The 19,045-nt window shown below is 46.2% G+C and overlaps 1 protein-coding gene across 5 annotated transcripts in view; it reads left to right on the top strand.

The window, feature by feature from the left end:
• The first annotated feature begins 893 nt into the window (after positions 1-893).
• Positions 894-19,045, top strand: part of MTF1 (metal regulatory transcription factor 1) — a 42,923-nt gene continuing 24,771 nt past the window's right edge. For all 5 annotated transcript variants that reach the window (XM_082613061.1, XM_082613060.1, XM_082613059.1 and 2 more), the window contains exons 1-4: positions 894-972; positions 2,754-3,212; positions 17,848-18,086; positions 18,897-19,028. In XM_082613061.1, the coding sequence (XP_082469187.1) occupies positions 2,805-3,212; positions 17,848-18,086; positions 18,897-19,028 (779 nt within the window). In that variant the 5' untranslated portion in view covers positions 894-972; positions 2,754-2,804. The remainder of the gene's footprint in view (positions 973-2,753; positions 3,213-17,847; positions 18,087-18,896; positions 19,029-19,045) is intronic.

The raw sequence follows: 19,045 nt of genomic DNA, 5'->3' as shown, positions 1-19,045 counted from the left end.
AAGTAGCTTATGGGGAAAATGGCAGCGGCTGCTAAGAGGTTCTGACAGCTAGATATTTACAGGTCAGGAGCAGAGTAAAGTCACATGCAAAATCGCTTCTTGGATCACCACTAGTCCTTGGCAGTGTAAGTGATCTAGGTACCGGCTGGTAGGATGACAATGTGAACGGTTAAAGAAAGAATGGCCAGTAGGTGGCGTTGCCTGGCCCGGGCACGAGTTCCATGGAAGCCGACAGCCCTCTGCAGGGGAAAAAGCCGGGAGAGACGGCCTGGGCAGGGGTATGAGGAAGAAGGGAGTTGGGCGTTTTAAGCGAGGCTGTGAAGGGGGGAAGAGGTGGTGGCGTCCTCTGGCCAGGCTTGGAATACTCCCCATTTCTGCCATTTGGGTCCAGTCTTCCTTTCTGGGTCCCTCCTGCCCATACTAACTTTGTTAGGTGAGGAGGGGAAGCTGGGGCCACAAGGAGAAACCCGGAATGTCACAGCCTTCCAGGCTTCCCCCTTGCGGTCCGGGTACGAATTCGGCGGCTAACTGGGGTCCTTCCCGCTGCGGTTGTGGCTGCTAAGGTGAGGGGAGCGCAAGCCGGGCTGGGGCTACTTTGGATTAGTGGTCGGGGGTCTGATCACTCTTCCTTGCGTCTGGTGCCTCTAGAGCCAAGCCCCGACTCCCCGCAGGCAACTCCCCCCAGGCGGAGGACGAGGCGGGCGCTGCCCCGCGCGGGACGAACTCGTGGCCCCGCGAGGTCTCCGCTGTGCCCACCCCGCCCCCCCCTTCCGCTCGCCAATTGGAGGCTCGATCTCAGCCCCCGCACCGACTAAACCAACCAGAAGCATCAGGGAGAGGCGGAGCCACTATCTCCTCCTTCCTCCGGAAAGCGGAAGCGGAATTGACGTTCGGGGAAGGTGGGGGCAATCATGGTGCCGCTGGGGAGGGGAGAAGCTGCTGCCGCCGCCGCCGTTGCCGGGAGCCGCGGAGGTAAAAGGCGAAATCAGACGCGGCCTGGGCTGGGGACTTCCCGGGGTGCGCGGGACTTAGGCTCCCTCCTGAAGCATTTTCCAGTAGGGACCCCAGATCGGTCACCATAGGGACCCCACCCCTCCTCCGTTTCCATGGGGATGGGTATCCAGCCCCCCTCCCCTGTTTCCATGGAGATCCGGACCCTGCCCCTCTTCGCCCGGCTTGGAGCCCCCCAGCCTGACTTCGGGTTTTTCCGTGTAGCCCTGGACTGGGGACTATCCCAGACAGGTTCCTTCTCCCACCCTCCTCTCAAGGGTGCTCTGTTTGTATTTCTCGTTTGCCACCCTCAAACCTCCTGGTCTTGTTTGTTCCGGATAGCTGGTCTCCGCGTTGCCGCCTGTGGTGCTGGGGCAGCCCAATGGGGCCCCCGGTGCTCTTATCTCTCCTCTCAGATGCAGCGAAATGTGCATCTACCGGGTTGCGTAAGCAAGAGCAAGGGGTCGGGCCGGTTCCTCCCGGCTCAGATCCCTTGGCCTGTCTCTGGTAACTACCACTCTGTCTAGCCGCCCTACCGAGTAAAGGTTCACTTTCTAATCCGGAGCAGAAGAGAAAGATAAAGTGCAAAGCCAGACTGAAAACTAAAAGTGATAATATTTAAATTCTCTGCTATGTCTGCCAAACCCGCGTTTGTAAAACCTGTGTGTTTACAGGTAGAAGAAGAATCACTATTCCAGAACAGGAAAACTTCAAATTTGGTATTTTTCCCAAGAGAGTTTATCTTTCCAAGAGAGTATACCTGCAGGCCTTTCATTCATTTAACTGACATATCCTGAACTCCTCGTGTCAGTGTACTGTGCTAGGGGCAGTAGAAACAAAAATAAGACTCATCATTCCCTTATTGCAGAAAGCACACTATAAAGCATAGCTTCTAGTGGACACCAGATTGTTTTAGGAGATAAATAGATAAAGTGATCTTCATTAGATATGCCTGATTAGGGATTAGCCCCACTACCCAGAAGCTGAAACATCTGTTCTCGGAAGGAGGGAACAAATTCACACTTGATTCCTCTACTGTTGTCAGACATTGTGCTTTAACATACATTATGTCTTTTACTCTGCATAACAATTTCCTGAGGACAGGAATTACCAGTTCCACCTTACATATGAGAAAAGTGAGGCACAGAAAGTTACCCAAGTAGTATGTAGTAGAGCCGGGATTTGTGGGTAGGTGATCCTGCCTCCAAAGCCCTACTCCTTCCAGCATAGACTTACTGCCTCATGGTCTGATTTGGGGGATATTTAGGTGGAGTTTCCTTGCTTTAAGCTTTATAGCAACTCAGTTTTGAAACAGTTTGCCCCTATTTCCCCTTAAGTGTTTTGACCAACCTTCACAGTGTTTGGCAGTAAGGCACATTTGGAAGGTCTTATAAGCTGCTACTTATTACTTCCATTTTTTATTTTCATTTTTATTAAAAATTTTTTTGGGCCACGCTAAGCGGCTTTCGGGATCTTAGTTCCCTGACCAGGGATTGAACCTGGGTCCTCAACAGTGAAAGCGCGGAGTCCTAACCACTGGACGGCCAGGGAATTCCCATTACTTCAATTTATTAAAAAACATATTGTTCTTCCTTCAAAATGACTTGATGGTTTTAAACTTAAAAAAAAAAAAGTCCCAAGGAAGATGTTTTTCATTTACTTTGTCCTGCTCTTGAAAGAAGAGGAAAAAAGAGCCCTGTGATTGCTGAGGAGGTCCCTGGGTCCTATGGTATGGCTCTGACTCTGGCTTTGTTCTGTTGCAGACAGGTCACTACCTTTCCATTTCTCACAATTGGGCTGAGCACGACTGAACCATGGGGGAACACAGTCCAGACGACAGCATCAGCTACTTTGAGGTAGAGGAAGATGAGCTGACCCCCGATGACAAGATGCTCAGGTTTGTGGATAAGAACGGACTGGTGCCTTCCTCATCTGGAACTGTTTATGATAGGACAACTGTTCTTATCGAGCAGGATCCTGGCACTTTGGAAGACGACGATGACGATGGACAGTGCGGAGAACACTTGCCTTTTCTAGTAGGGGGTGAAGAGGGCTTTCATCTAATAGATCATGAAGCAATGTCCCAGGGTTATGTGCAACACATTATCTCACCAGATCAGATTCATTTAACAATAAACCCTGGTTCCACACCCATGCCAAGAAATATCGAAGGTGCAACCCTCACACTGCAGTCGGAATGTCCAGAAACGAAACGTAAAGAAGTAAGTAAAGCAGTGGGTGAGGGCCCAGTTTGGCTTTGGGGAAGTCCTTACACAACTCTTATCAGCAGTTTCAGCCAGGGAGTATAGGAGCCCCTGGAATTAGGACCTACAGTGGCTTTCCTTACTGTATATGCTTCATGTTTTTTGTTGTGACTGCTTTCTGGAACTTTTGGTGTGTATGGCCGCATTGAAATCTGGGAAAACTAAATTGCAAATTTCTTCCCCAGATCATAAATAAAATAGACATTTCACTGAGATAAATCCATGTCTCTGATGTGGAAATAACTGGATTTGGCTTATCTCTGAGTTGTGTAAAAATGACTTGTTTTGGAGAGATAAGTATTTGCTGGACTATACTTTATTAGTGAAAGTTTAATGGATAATAAAGGCTAGCTTTCTTTTTTTTAAATTGATTAATTTATTTTTATTTTTGGCTGAGTTGGGTCCTTGTTGCTGCGTGCGGGCTGCGCGCCTGCTTTCTCTAGTTGTGGCGAGCGGGGGCTACTCTTCATTGCGGTGCACGGGCTTCTCATTGCGGTGGCTTCTCTTGTTGTGGAGCACGGGCTCTAGGCACGTGGGCTTCAGTAGTTGTGGCTCGCGGGCTCTAGAGCGCAGGCTCAGCAGTTGTGGTGCACGGGCTTAGTTGCTCCGCGACATGTGGGATCTTTCCGGACCAGGGCTCGAACCTGTGTCCCCTGCATTGGCAGGCGGATTCTTAACCACCGCGCCACCAGGGAAGCCCCAAGGCTAGCTTTCTTTTGTAAGAAACTCAAGCAGGAGGCAGTAAATGAGAGCAGGTTATCTAAAAGAAGTTTTCGTGCTCATATTTAGCTAATGTGCGTAAGGTAACTCATATTACAATGCTTTGAAAACTGTAAAGCATTGTACAAATTGTACTAGGGGTGATAATTAGCAGAGTAAAAGATGTGGTTTAAAGGTAGTGATATACATTATCCGGGAACTAATTGCAGGTCAACTAGGAAAAAAAACGATCCCTGGTAGTTGCAATGCCAGGGACTAAATGTAAAATGTTACCAAACAGCCATTGGGTAAATTGTTTAGCAGAATATTTTTCTCTTTTGCTGTAATTCAGGTCTTGAAACTGGAGAATATTTTTTTTCGTGGGATTTGGTTTTCCTTTGCTAGCCTTAGAACCTCAGAGCTGGAAGGAACCCTAGTGAGACCGTCTTGTCTTACCTCCCACCTCATGCAGGGATCTCTCTGCAGCATCTCTGACACCAATTCCTCTGGTCTCTGCTTGAACACTTACAGAATGACGAGAGCACAGTGTTTCACAGTTCAGCCTAATACAAAGTTTGTTGGCCAGCTCTGATTGTTAGAAAGCTTTTGCTCGTACGGAGCCAAAATCTGCCTTCCTGCAGCTGCTGCCCGCTGGTCCCAGTGCTTCCTTTCTTCTTTTTTTAAAAAATTTATTTATTTTATTTTTGACTGCGTTGGGTCTTCGTTGTTGCGCGCGGGCTCTCTCTAGTTGTGGCGAGCAGGGGTAACTCTTCGTTGTGGTGCGCAGGCTTCTCATTGCAGTGGCTTCTCTTTTTGCGGAGCACGGGCTCTAGGTGCGCAGGCTTCAGTAGTTGTGGCATGCGGGCTCAGCAGTTGTGGCTCGCGGGCTCTAGAGCACAGGCTCAGTAGTTGTGGCACACGGGCTTAGTTGCTCCGCGGCATGTGGGATCTTCCCGGACCAGGGCTCGAACCCGTGTCCCCTGCATTAGCAGGCAGATTCTTAACCACCGTGCCACCAGGGAAGCCCCCAGTGCTTCCTTTCTGAGCAGCAAGCTAAATCTTCCTCCCACCCGACAACCCCTCAGGTAATTGAAGATCATGGGTTTCTCTACATCTTTTCCTGTTCAGGCTCGACATCTCCATTTACTTAAATGTTCCTCTTACAACATTTTCCTCTAGTTTCTCATCAGCTTGGTCACCTTTGATTGCACGAGTTCCAGTTTTCCAAAGTCCTTAAAATTTGTAATTGAGCATAGTCTCACAAGTGTGAGTCAACTGGTACTGAATACCGTGCGACTCTTTATCTCTTCATCTGGACACTGTACTACAATTGTGATATGGTCTGTATTCTATTAGCAACAACATCCTACTATTAGCTGGCACTTGGAAATCTCTAGAATGGTGTTTCTTAGCTGGGGGTAGTTTTGTCCCCTTGGAGACACATTTGGCAATATCTGAAGACGTTTTTGGTTGTCGCACTGGGGAGGTGCTACTGGAATCTAGTGGGTAGAGCCCAAAGGTCTATAAACATCTACGGTGCACGGGACAGCTCCCTACAGCACATAAATAATTGTCTGGCCCCAAAAGTCAGTTAGCTGTGTTCCAATAAAATTTTACTTACGAAACAGGCAGTGGGCTATCCTGACTCCCCTTAGTCTACAACATAGGGAGTTGTAGCAGAGAAGGATGGACGTACAGCAGAGATTCAGACCTGGAAGGCAGTGACAGCATGCAGAGGCATCTGGACTGTGTTCTGGAAATACACTGAAGGTGTCTGAGCCAGGAAGTGTCGTGGTTGGAGTGGTATTTTAGAAAGGTTGCTCTGGTAAGCTGTGGCAGCTTGATTGCCTGGTTAGGAGATAGTTGCAGTTTAGGTTTGGGGTTTCCTTTGAGTCTGATGAAGGATGGTGTGGAAAGAATCCAGGGCTTTTGTTGAAGTATAAGAGAACTTGGTATATTATTGGAGTTTGAAGAATGAGCCATGAATTGGGTCTGACTCAAAGGATTCATCCGTTTTTCCAGGCGTGTTGAGTTTCTTCTGTCTCTTAGCACAGGGGCCACATGGGTGACTGATGGAGCTTCAGATCTCAGTAGTGAGTTAAATAGTTCGAGTCCACTGTGATAGGTACTTTGAGGCTCATTCAGAGTGCTCTGTGCGTGCTGAGGAGAAAGCGGCCGACTCTGCTGTCCCCCTTGCCCTCCATGAATGTTGATTCCATAACAGGAATCAAGAAGACAGGAAGAGGAGAATGTTTGATGGGGAAATTGATGAGATGGTTGGCGTATCATGAACGTATAGTCCTTGGAGAAAAGCAAAGTGAACAAGTTGAGAAGCCCTTTGGAAATGTGGACCTGAAGTCGAGGAAGTGGCTGGGGATTAGAATTGCGGATCCATGAAGGAGCAGTAGTTCAAACTGTGGGCAAATCACCCAAGGGAGAAGTAAGAATTGTTCTGAGAATTTACGGGTTGGAAAGAGAAAGAGGAACCAGAGTTCCCTTAGTCCCAGGGATGGGTGGAACGCAGTGCTATGGAAGCTGAGGGAAGAGAGATTTAAGAAGTGTGAATATTCCTCTATGACCCTGCAGAGGGACTGAGGGGCCGAAGAGGAGCCATTAGTTCTGCTGCTTGTGCAATTGATCACCTCATGGGAAGACTTGCGCTAGAGCGCTGGAGGCTGGAGCCAGATGTCAAGCGATGGAGAAGTGAGTGGGCGGTGAGGAAACAGGAGGCAGGAAGCATCAGCTTTTTCTTTTCTTTTTCTAATAGGGTAGCTGGAGGAAGAAGAGTGATGAGGCGGTAGTCAGTCAAGGGGACTGGATCATTTTTTTAGCAGAGGAAATCTGAACATGGCTTAGGGCCTAAACTTTGGGCCATCCTCAGTCAATGATTACTATGTGAGAGGGTTTCAAGAGCAGATGTTTGGGAAACATAAAGTTACATCAAGACAGGGATTTGCTTATTAGTATGGGATTTCTCAAGAGCTTTTGACAATAACTAAGAAGGAAGGACATGCAGAATTCTCCAAATATTTTGAACTCGGGAAACCATTTTTCGGGCCTTATTGCCACGGTCAGTGTTTTGTGGAGCACATTTTGGGAAATGCTGATCTAGGCAGAAAAGGAGGAGAGGGTAGAGAAGGAATGATTATGCAGTCAGTGATATGAGCTGTCACTTTTCCCACTTTGTCCTGCTTGCAAGCCTGGTTTACCACTCTTGTCTTCTGAACCTTGATAATCATGTAATAGGACAAGGTCAAGGGCACTGTGAGCACCTTGTCCAGTCTCCCGTGGATTTAGCTCACTCTGCTTTCCTCTCACCACATTTTCCCATTCTATCCATGAGACCTACACGGAAGACTCTAGAAACTGTTTTTGAAATCATTAGTTGCAGGGTTGGTTGGGGATTGAGTTGCTTGATTTTCCTGTTTACCCTTGATTGTTCCATTGTTTCCTATAGTGTGTGGTTGGCTTACCTATTACTTCATTTTTTTCCCTCGTGCTTGTCTTGTGCAAAAATAAACCAACCAGAACCTTGCTACAGGTGCTGTCTTCTCCTTCTGCAGGGCCACTGGTCATTCCCATTCAAATTGAACGTCTTAGTCTCGAACTTGCTACTTTACTACTGTCTGCCTGTTGATTTGGTAGCTTTGAAAACTCTCAAATCAAAACATTGTCATTTTGCTGAGGATCAGCATTCTTTTTAAAAAAAATTAATTTATTTATGTCTGCGTTGGGTCTTCGTTGCTGAGCGTGGGCTCTCTCTAGTTGCGGCAAGCAGGGGCTACTCTTCATTGCAGTGCGCGGGCTTCTCATTGCGGTCGCTTCTTGTTGTGCAGCACAGGCTCTAGGCGTGTGGGCTTCAGTAGTTGTGGCACTCAGGCTTCAGTAGTTGTGGCTTGTGGGCTTAGTTGCTCCGTGGCATGTGGGATCTTCCTGGACCAGGGCTCGAACCCATGACCTCTGCCTTGGCAAGAGGATTCTTAACCACTGCGCCACCAGGGAAGTCCAGGATCGGCATTCTTAAGCGTTGCTCTTTTAAAACCTTTCTACTCAGCTGTATTTCTAAGGAGCTGTATTTCCTTTAGTCAGTTCATGCAGTCGATGGTTTCCCAAACTTTCTTGCGTCTGTGCCCTTCCTGAGACCTTTCCAGGACTGTTGGGTTATCTGTTCATCTACCTCTGTCTGAACCACATCCGTGAACATAACGTTCCCCCCCTCCTCCCCACCAACTGATCTTGCACTTTTCTGCTGCATGGTTGGCCAAGAAGCGTGAAGAAGCCCAGGAATCACATACCAAATATGCTCTTCATGATGCATCAGAGTATTTCAGTGTATTGACTAGGAGAGAATAGCTTTTTCTACCAAGAAGCACAGTTACAGTGTTGCTTTGTGAATTAGGCTGCTTGCTATGTTGGTCAGTGACATTCCAAGGGGGTCTGTTTTTTTTAGTGTGACAAATTTTAAGTATAAAAATAAGGGGGAAAATTTGACTCCAGTGTTTCAGAGCCTTTTTGCAACGTGCCCTTTACCTTGGGAGACCCAGTTCCAATCTCATTCCTCATTATCAATCCCTCAGGCAGTGGAAGGATCCACTCAGACAAACCGGATTGTTGCTGACTCTGCAGAGGGGACCCCCCCACTTTTAGTCTTTGCACACAGTGATTACATTCCTTTACAGGTTCCCTTCTGAATACCACGGAATTGCCCTTCAGAACTAGGACAGAGACTGTTTCTGCTTGAAATGCTAGTGTTAAGGATCCATTCATTCTTTCCACAAGCTTTTGCTTATTGAGTATCTACATTTGTCAAATACCAGGAAGAACAAAGAAATAATCCCTGCCCTGAGGGACTCTAGGGGAGTCTAGAAAGGAGACTGCTAGAGGCTGTATGTGTGAGGTGTGGTAGGAAACCAGGGCTGGAAGCATTTTCTGTTTACCAGCAGACGAAGCCATTTGAGCGCTGTCCCCTGCACGCCTGCATGTGTGTCACATACCTCTGTGCAGCATTCAGCATTTCCATCACTGAGGCCCACTGGCTTGGAAAAGGGAAAAGGGTGGTTTTATGTTCATACTAGTTTTCCAGCATAATGCTGCAGGAATAACAGTTCTCGGATTTACATTTTACATAGGCTGTACCTGTTGAGTATTGCTAAAATTTTGCTGTGGTAGGACATTGGAGAAAGAACCCGAATGTTAATGTTTTTCTCTTATTTAAATCAAGCTTATTCTTAAAATTGTTTCTTCTGTGATGTGTGCAGGGATAATTTAGACCTAGGTTCCGTCTTTGTTCTGGTATAATACTGTGTGGCCTTGGATAAGCTGCGCTGTTTCCTCTTTTGTAAAATTGAAATGAAAATATCCCGTTGCGTTTCGTGACGGTGAAATGAGATTTATTCGTTTATAAATATATAACGGGATAAATAAAACATTTAGCATAGTGTCTGGTGCATGGTGGTTGTCTGGTGAATGTTCATTTACTTTCTCTTCCTCGTAGGCCCACATAGTTCTTGAAGGAGGTATTCTGTTAAAGAAAAGGTTAACATTGTCTTTGGTAGGAACTCTTTGGGAAGCATTTTCTCCTAAAACAGGGTTATAAATTGTGTTTGGGTTCCCTGGAACCCAGTGACCCCTAATTTGCTGAACTGTCATATTAATACAGCTATGGCATGTGACCCACCATTTAGAGCCGTGTTTTACAAGGGGAACCTGTTGGTAGTCCCACCGGAGGGGTTCTAGGTGCAGCCCTTGCCACAGGTGACCTTCCATGCTCATGCTCTGTTCCCTTGGACTTCTCGGGCTTCCGCAGCAGCAGGCCCCCGAAAGGTACTTCCATGGTGGGCAGTTGGGGCATGAGGCAAAGCTGGGGGCTCCTTTTAAATATTATTCTTAATTTTTTTACAATTGAGATAAAATTGACATATAACATTATATAACAGAATGATTCAGTAATTGTATATATATTGCCAAATGATCACCACTGTAAGTCTAGTTACCATCCATCCGCACGCATAGTTACATTCTTTTTTTTTTTTTTTTTTTTTTTTGGCGGTACGCGGGCCTCTCACTGCTGTGGCCTCTCCCGTTGCAGAGCACAGGCTCCGGACGCGCAGGCTCAGCGGCCATGGCTCACGGGCCCAGCTGCTCCGCGGCATGTGGGATCTTCCCGGACCGGGGCACGAACCCGTGTCCCCTGCATCGGCAGGTGGACTCTCAACCACTGCGCCACCAGGGAAGGCCTTTTTTCTCTCGTGATGAGAACTTTTAAGATCTACTCTCTCAGCAACTTTCAAATATACAGTACAGTATTATTAACTATAGTTACCATGCTGTACATTACATTCCCATGACTTACTTACTTCATAAGCTGAGGACTCTTACAGCTAAAGAATGAGGACTCCTGTTATGCTGGCAGTGACAGTGGCAAGAAGGTTAGATGGTTAGCATCCCGTTGAGTGCCTGCTGTGTACTAGGCACTGTGTTAGGGACTCTGATAGTTTTGTATTTTCATAACAATCTTATAAAATAGGTACTATTAACTCTCATTTTACAGATGAGAAAACGGAGGCTTAGAAACATACAACTGGCAAGTGGTACAGTTGAGATTTGAACTGAGGACTTTGTGCTTTTCTATCATACACACCACCTTTGTGAAGACAGAGAGGAGAATCAGGCATTGAAACCCATTAGCTATGAAAAGGGCTGACAAATGAGGGGCAACAGGATGGCATTAGTTCTGTAAGGGTAAAGGATTTAGGTGTGGGAGCAGCTATGTAAATTCAGCTCTGAGATGGGCAGTGGAGGTCACTGCAGGGCTCTTCCAGTTCTCTGAAAGCTCATGCCTCCTGCCCATTCCTAGCCTTAGAGCTGGTCCCGTCCTCAGTGAGCCCAGACTGTGCTGTCTCTGAGCTCCTTAACTTCGTAATCGACAGCCACTTAAGTGACGCAGTGCTCAGACTCTTTTGGAGGAACGTGTTTTCCAATGGAATCTTTGGTGACATTATGTTCATATTACAGATACTTTAGTTGATTTCGATAGGCCAATTTATTATGTGTCACCTCTCCCTCAAGTTCTTTAAATTTAGCTTGGGTATCACCTCCTTCGAGAAGCTTTTCTTAGTCATCCCCAAGTTTAAGTTTTTTGTAGTTTTTTTTTCTAAGTTTTTCTCTATATTCTAGTATCCATACAACTTCTCATACCATATCGTTCTTGTCTGTCTGAATTGCCTCTTGACTTTGAGCTCCTTGAGAGCAGGGGCCATTTTTTATCTATCCCTAGCACCTGGGAGAATATAATCCCCGGAACATAAGGTTTATCATGCATGTATGCATTCAAAAAAATTAATTGTATTTAAATGTACCAAATGTTGCAACACCTCCGCTGTGTAACGTGTTTTTTGCAACTTCCTCCTCCGATCCAGTTTGAGGAGGTTTAGTTTTCCCTTTTTGTGAAATGTGGTGCTGTTTAGAAACGATTCTGAAAGACACAGTATAGAGACTTCCATTTGCTGCGTTCCTCCAGATGGGGTGAGGTTGCGTGTTTATTCAGCACACTGTTGGGGAGCATTTGCTTTGACAGCCCTCTGTGCCCCTGTTAACTACACATAGCTTCCCCACTCTTTGTCCTCTCTCCTAACGTTCCCCTCTCCCTCCTCAGCCGTTCTGTGAAAGAGTAGTTATATTCATTGTCTCTAGCTCCTCGCTTTTCCCTGACTTTTCAGCCTGTTACGTCCTGGCTTCTGCTCCTACCCCTCCAGTGAAGCTAGTCTTGCTGGGGCAGTTCTGACCTTGTGAATTGGCTGAGTCCAAGAAATGCTTCCTCAGTCACCTCTGCTGCATTTGACCTGGTTGACCATCCTCCTTGAAACTCTGTGGCTTTGTCACTTATAGTCCTTGCCGCTACTTTCCTCAACACTAAGTCCTGTTGGTTTGGTTTTGTTTGTTCGTTGAGTCATCCATTCCTTCACTCAACAAATCTGAGTTACTTCTCCCCAAGGCTAGTTCCTGAGGCTGTTGGCAGTGAACAAGACGGATGTGGTCCTTGCTCTCATGGAGCCTACAGTCCAGCTGGAGAGTAGCCGTTTATTCATTTAACTCCACAAATATCTACTTAGTGCCTCCTGCTTTCCAGCTACTGCTGTGCCTAGATTCCAAATAGATAATCATGTAGGGGCTTCCCTGGTGACACAGTGGTTGATGGTCCGCCTGCCGATGCAGAGGACACGGGTTCGTGCCCCGGTCCGGGAAGATCCCACATGCTGTGGAGCGGCTGGGCCCGTGAGCCATGGCCACTGAGCCTGTGCGTCCCAAGCCTGTGCTCCGCAACGGGAGAGGCCACAACAGTGAGAGGCCCGCATACGGCAAAAAAAATAAAAAATAAAAAAATAAAAGTCATTGTGATGATCAGTGAGAATATATGTTGCTTGCAGATATAAAAAAAAAAGATAATCATGTAAATTATCTACGTGCTTTAAAGACATACAGGATGCTATGAGAACCTGTAATAAGGGTACCTCTTCTAGTTTGGGGAGGGGGTAGGGATCGGTCAGGGAAGAGGTCCTTGAGGAAGGAACACTTAATGGAAGCTTGAATTGGCCAAGTAAGAAAACGTAGATGGGAGCAGGGGTTGGTAGGGCTGGGAGACAGGGAGGGATAGTTAGTTGCACTTGTTACTTACAAAGTTATCAATTGCTGTAGCGTCTTAAGAATGAAATTCTGCTCTTGTCATTCACCATTGTGGTAAGCTCTACGACAGAGACATGCAGACTTCTTTATTAGAGCATCCATGGGGTCCTGGTTCTCCTTCCTGGTCAGTGATCATTTTGAAATCTCTATCTTGCAGCACCCAAGAGGTTTGTTTTTAGTCTTTTTTTTTTTTTTTTTTTTTTTTTGCGGTGCGCGGACCTCTCACTGTTGTGGCCTCTCCCGTTGCGGAGTACAGGCTCCGGACGCACAGGCTTAGTGGCCTCGGCTCACGGGCCCAGCCGCTCCGCGGTACGTGGGATCCTCCCAGACTGGGGCACGAACCCGCGTCCCCTGCATTGGCAGGCGGACTCTCAACCACTGCGCCACCAGGGAAGCCCTGTTTTTAGTCTTGATGAAAAATCAGGACATGTGTGTGAGAGGATAATTAACCATGTACGCTGAGTGGCATAGTTAAATATTATTAGAATTCAGAGAAGGGCACTGTCACATAGATATGGAGTGATAGTGGTGGGCATCGGAGGTAGTGAGGCTTGAATGGAAGAGAGAGACTCAGAAAAGCAGAGAAGAAAGGAACCAGGAATTTCCAGTAGAGAGAAAAGAGAGAGAACAAAGGCAGGCGAGTGGGAATTCAGTGTTGCAGTTAGGGAAGGGGTTACTGTCCCCTGTAGGCCTCGACAGAGCCTGCTTTTGGCCTGGTGACAGAAGAGGACCTGGAAGGACTTTGAATACAAGGCTAGGGAATTGGGACTTAATCATTTGAGCAGAGAGGTGGTACATGTGGGACACTGTTTTAGAATAAATCTGGCAGTGATTGGCTTCAAAGCTAGGCACTGAGACATGAGAATGCCTGGTCAGTAGTTCAGTTCAGTGGCTGTTTGTGGAGCATGTCCTGTGTGGCATGGGGAAGGGAAAGGGATGAATGAGCGAGAGAGCGCTTGCCTGGGGAACCTAAAGACATGTGCAAGATCCTATCGGTGGTTGGGCTTTTTAGAGAAGGACAAGGAGCCAGAGGCGAGATGGGCTTTTTTTTTTTTTTTAACATCTTTATTGAAGTATAATTGCTTTACAATGGTGTGTTAGTTTCTGCTGTATAACAAAGTGAATCAGCTATACACATACATATATCCCCGTATCTCCTCCCTCTTGCGTCTCCCTCCCACCCTCCCTATCCCACCCCTCTAGGTGGTCACAAAGCACTGAGCTGATCTCCCTGTGCTATGCGGCTGCTTCCCACTAGCTAACTATTTTACATTTGGTAGTGTGTATATGTCCATGCCACTCTCTCACTTTGTCCCAGCTTACCCTTCCCTCTCCCCGTGTCCTCAAGTCCATTCTCTACATCAGCATCTTTATTCCTGTCCTGCCCCTGGGTTCTTCATAACCATTTTTTTTTAAGATTCCATATATATGTGTTAGCATACGGTATTTGTTTTTCCCTTTCTGACTTACTTCACTCTGTATGACAGACTCAAGGTCCATCCACCTCTCTACAAACGACTCAATTTCGTTTCTTTTTATGGCTGAGTAATATTCCATTGTATATATGTGCCACATCTTCTTTATCCATGCATCTGTCGATGGACACTTAGGTTGCTTCCATATCCTGTCTATTGTAAATAGAGCTGCAATGAACATTGTGGTACATGACTCTTTTTGAATTATGGTTTTCTCAGGGTATATGCCCAGTAGCTGGATTGCTGGGTCGTATGGTAGTTCTGTTTTTAGTTTTTTAAGGAACCTCCATACTGTTCTCCAATGGCTGTATCAGTTTGCATTCCCACCAACCGTGCAAGAAGGTTCCCTTTTCTCCACACCCGGAAGATGGGCTTTTGAGAGAAGGACAAGGAGCCAGAGGGGAGATGGGCCCCTCCCTTCCCCACGCCCACAGGTTTTCAGGGTTTGGCAAACTGTGGTCCACAGGCCAAATCCATACAGATGCCGGTTTTTGTAGAATGGTTTTCACATTTTTAAATTATTTTTAAAATCAAAAGAACATTATTTCATGATATATGAAAATGATATGAAATTCAGATTTCATTGTCCATAAATAAAGTTTTTTTGGAGTACAGCCTTGCTTGTCCATTTATATATTGTCTATGGTTACTGTCACATACAGCAGCGGAGTTGAGTGGCTGTGAGAGAGACCACATGGCCCACAAGGCCCTTGAATCATACGTACCCTCCCCTCAGGTCCTCCTTCTCTGAAACTGAATGTCCTTCCCCCTACCTGAGGCTTTTCCCTCCACCCAGGCTTTTAAATATCCTTGTGGTCTTTATGTTCCTCCCAGATGCTCAGCTTCTTTCTTCCAGGACCTTTCTCCTTCCAGATACGCTCAAGACCTATCTTACTTGAAACAGACAAACACTTCATCAACTCAAAGGTCCACTTGTGCTGCTGCTCTCCATCTCCAGTCTCTATCCCCGCCTTTGATTATTCACCTTCGTCCAGACTTCTGACCTCATCAGTCCATTAAAGGTAGTCATGCTGAGTCATTGGTGAATTCCTAGTAGTTTTCCCAGTCCTATCTTCCTTGTTTTCTCTGACATTTAACATTTCGATCATTCTCTTTTCCTTGAGACTCTTCATCTTTTGGCTTCTGTGACATCCGTCTCCTTTGCTTCTCTTGCTAATTCCGCAGCCCTGTCTCCCACTCATCCATCAATGGCTTCTCTTCTTTGACCAGTTCTTTAAACACTGGTGACATTCAGGAGCCCATCCTTTGTCCTCGTAGCCAAGATTTTACTGAGCATCTACTATATGTCAGTCCCTGTATTGAAATACTTTACGCAGATTATTCCTAATTATTACAACAACCCCAAAAAGATCGATTTTGTTTCCTTGTTATAAACAGGAAATTGAGACTCAGCTTAAGTAATTTTCCAAAGGTTACACAGTAAGTGGCAGAGCTGGGGCTTGAACCAGCCTGCTTTAGTGTACAGTAAAGTCATCTATTATCTGTGTACCAGAGACTCCTGCTGTAGACTTTCTTTTTAGCTTCCAGCCTTTACGTCTGTCTACTAGACATTTCTACCTGGCAACACCTCAAACCCAACTTATCGTCTCTCCTCAACCCCCATCCAGTCCAGAATTGGTATGTGACCATCTCTTTGGTCATCCAGGCCCCAATCACGGGAGTTGATCTTGACTTTGCCTCTCCCCGACCGCTGCCATGCACCCAGTTGTCACTACAGCCACTCATTTCTCCCCTTTTAACTTCTCTGCAATTCATCTCTCATGATGTCCACTATCACTTCCCTAGTTCGGATTCTTCTCATCTCTGTCTTGGACTGTTGTCTCCCTTCTCTTAATCTCTACCCCTTCTTCTATTCTCTCAGCCTTCCAGTCTGTCTTCCATAGCTTCCAGAATGATCTTTTCTAAACCCCACATCTGACTGTGTTGCTGTGTTGGTTAAAACCTACTAATGGCTCCCATTGTCCTATTCCTCTACTCCATAGCTTAACTAAGGAGGCTTCACCTTATTTTTCTGGATTCTTTTTCCAGTCTCTTACCTACTCAGGTGTGTTTGTGGTCCCCTGTACCAGCATACTCATGTATCTCTCCAATGTAGTTCTCAAGGTGTTACTTCTTTCTGGAATGCCCATCTCTTCCAGTTTGTCTGAGGAACATTTTTTCAGTTTAATCCCTAAAAAATGGACAAATAGGCAAACCAAAAAACACCCTCAGTTCAGAGAGAGTGCCTCAGCTTCTGAGCCTTCACTGTGTCCAGTCTTTCTTAGAGGGGTTAGGTTTCCCTTTTTTATGCTTCCCAAGCACCGCGGGTGTGTATCTGTTGTCCGACTCCGCACAGTGTACAATAATTTGTGCGCATCTGCCTCATTAAAATGGTGCTCTTTAAAGACAGAGCTTTATGTCTTGTTTGCCTTTTTATCTGTGGTATCTAACTCGTTGCCTGGGACATAGTAGTTCATTAACTGTTGAATGAATACCAATAGTGTGGCGAGACCTATGGACTGAAGCTTTGGAGAAAGATGAGGATTAAAGGATGAAGATGTTTGCTAAAGCTGAAGAATAGGCAGAACTAGCACCTTGATATGTATAGTATCAGATCAATGACAAAGTCTTTCCACAGATGCTTTATCTCATTTTGTTCTGCTCAGAAGCGCCGTCAGACAGGCAGGGCAGGCATTCAGTTTTGCCTTTTAGAAATGAAAAATCTTTAGTTCAGAGACGTGAAAAGACCTACCCAAAGTCCTGAACCTAAGTGCCAGAATTCAGTCTTCTCCAGCCAAGGCTATGATGCTTCCCCTGAACCAGTGGAGAGATGGGGAAGGTTTGGGAGATGAGAGAGAAGTTTTGGGCTAAACCTACATTTACAGGTTAAAGAAAAGGAGTGAGTGGCTCAGGGAAGACAATAAAGAGCCCCAGAGAATTCCTGTGTGGTGAAAGACAAGTTTTCAGAAGGAGAAGGCATTGTTGATGAGATTTTTTTTCAAATACTAAAAGAAAATTGGGAAGGAGGAAAGAGTTTTACCACCAGGAAGCTCAAGAGAAGGGTTTCGTCCAGTGAAGCCCACCTGGCCGAGTGGTTCCACAGGCGTTGAGGGAGGTGGAGGCACCTGTGGATAGCACCCTTTCCAGAAGGGTGATGGTGGGAAGGAGACCAATAGGCTGGCAGTTTGAGAAACGTCGTACTACCAGATAGTCCCAGAAATTCATGGTACATTTTTTTCATTCTGTAGACCTGAAAATAATGCAGTGGAAATTATGCTAGTACATAACTGTGCTAGGATACCTATGACTGAGTATATAAATTTCAGAATGTTTTAAACTCAATTTAACATTGGTCAATTCCAATCAAGATATAGTGCCAGAGGGCAGGGTGTTCAATCAAGCCTTAAAGTCAAATTGTATTTGAATATGGGTAAGTGCAGTAGTATGTGCCCGCCTATGGGAGTAGACGTTTACTAGTCTGAAAACACTGTTCTTATATTCATTTAGAGTGTTTACCTACCTACAGGCTTGCCTCTTGGGCATTAGTCTCATCATTTGTCGTCCAGGTGTAATTTGGTCAACGGGAAGATTTTCCTCACTTCTGTTAGAGGGTGTTTTCTGTGCTGATGATAAAAACCTGTGTGTTTCATCTGCATCTCCTGAGAGCCAAGCCCTGCGGGGAGTTAGGCCCTGAGCAGCTCTTTTGTCCCACTGACAAGGTGTCTTCTGTCTGCCAGGTAAAGCGGTACCAGTGCACCTTTGAGGGCTGTCCCCGCACCTACAGCACAGCAGGCAACCTGCGCACCCACCAGAAGACCCACCGGGGAGAGTACACCTTTGTCTGTAATCAGGAGGGCTGTGGCAAGGCCTTCCTCACCTCCTACAGCCTCAGGATCCACGTGCGGGTGCACACGAAGGAGAAGCCGTTTGAGTGCGACGTGCAGGGCTGTGAGAAGGCATTCAACACGCTATACAGGTCGGCCCATTCCTCCCTGCACCTGCAGCCTCTGACCCCAGCTCTGTCCTGACTGCAGAGCTCTCCCTGCACGGTGCAGACGTTCACTTTCAGGGCTTTAAAGAGGGCAGTAATGCTCAACTGTTGACAGTTCATTAGAGCAACTTGTCACTTAAAGATTGACACATACTGGGTTGGTTAAAAATCAAGAGTCCATTTGTGTCTGGATTCATATCTCCTGGAATGACATCCTGGCCTCAGGATTTTAATATTTAGCATAGAATAATATCTCCTGTTGGCTCAGGAGCTTGGAACCAAGGTTTCTTTCACTTCCTTCCCTGCCTCACCTTAAAGCTTAACTTCTTTCTACCCCCAAGAAATGGGGAGCGGTCCACTCAGCCATTTCCCTTTTCCACCGTTTGTGTCAAGAGACTTATATTAGTGTTCAACATTGCGTATAAAATAGCACACATAATAAATACTAGCTAACACTTAAAAAGCACTCATTGTGTGCTAGGAAGTGTCCTGAGTGCTGATCCTCACAGCCACTGCTCAGGAAATGGAAGCACGGAGAGGTTTTGCAACTGGTTCAAGGTCCCCCTTCTGGTAGAGGAGAACAGAATTTGAGTCCCAGGCAGCCTGGCTCCAGCGTCACACTCACACCACTATGCCATATACTTCTCTGAATTTCTCTTTGAGCACAAAATGTTGGATACTAACGTATTATGGCTATAGAATTCTTATGCACTTGACCCTGACGCACATTAAGCTGACGTGGGAAGGCTCTGTAGTACATTATGACAAAGGGGATTTCTCTGGGGTATCTTGCAGGCTGAAAGCACATCAGAGGCTTCACACAGGGAAGACGTTTAACTGTGAATCTGAAGGCTGCAGCAAGTACTTCACCACGCTCAGTGATCTGAGGAAGCACATTCGAACCCATACAGGAGAAAAGCCATTTCGGTGGGTCTTGCTGTTTT

Source organism: Mesoplodon mirus (genome assembly GCF_964341445.2).
Source record: "Mesoplodon mirus genome assembly, chromosome: 3".
Lineage (NCBI taxonomy): Eukaryota > Metazoa > Chordata > Mammalia > Artiodactyla > Ziphiidae > Mesoplodon > Mesoplodon mirus.
The sequence above is the reverse complement of the archived record's forward strand: the minus strand, read 5'-3'. Positions and strand labels throughout refer to the sequence as shown.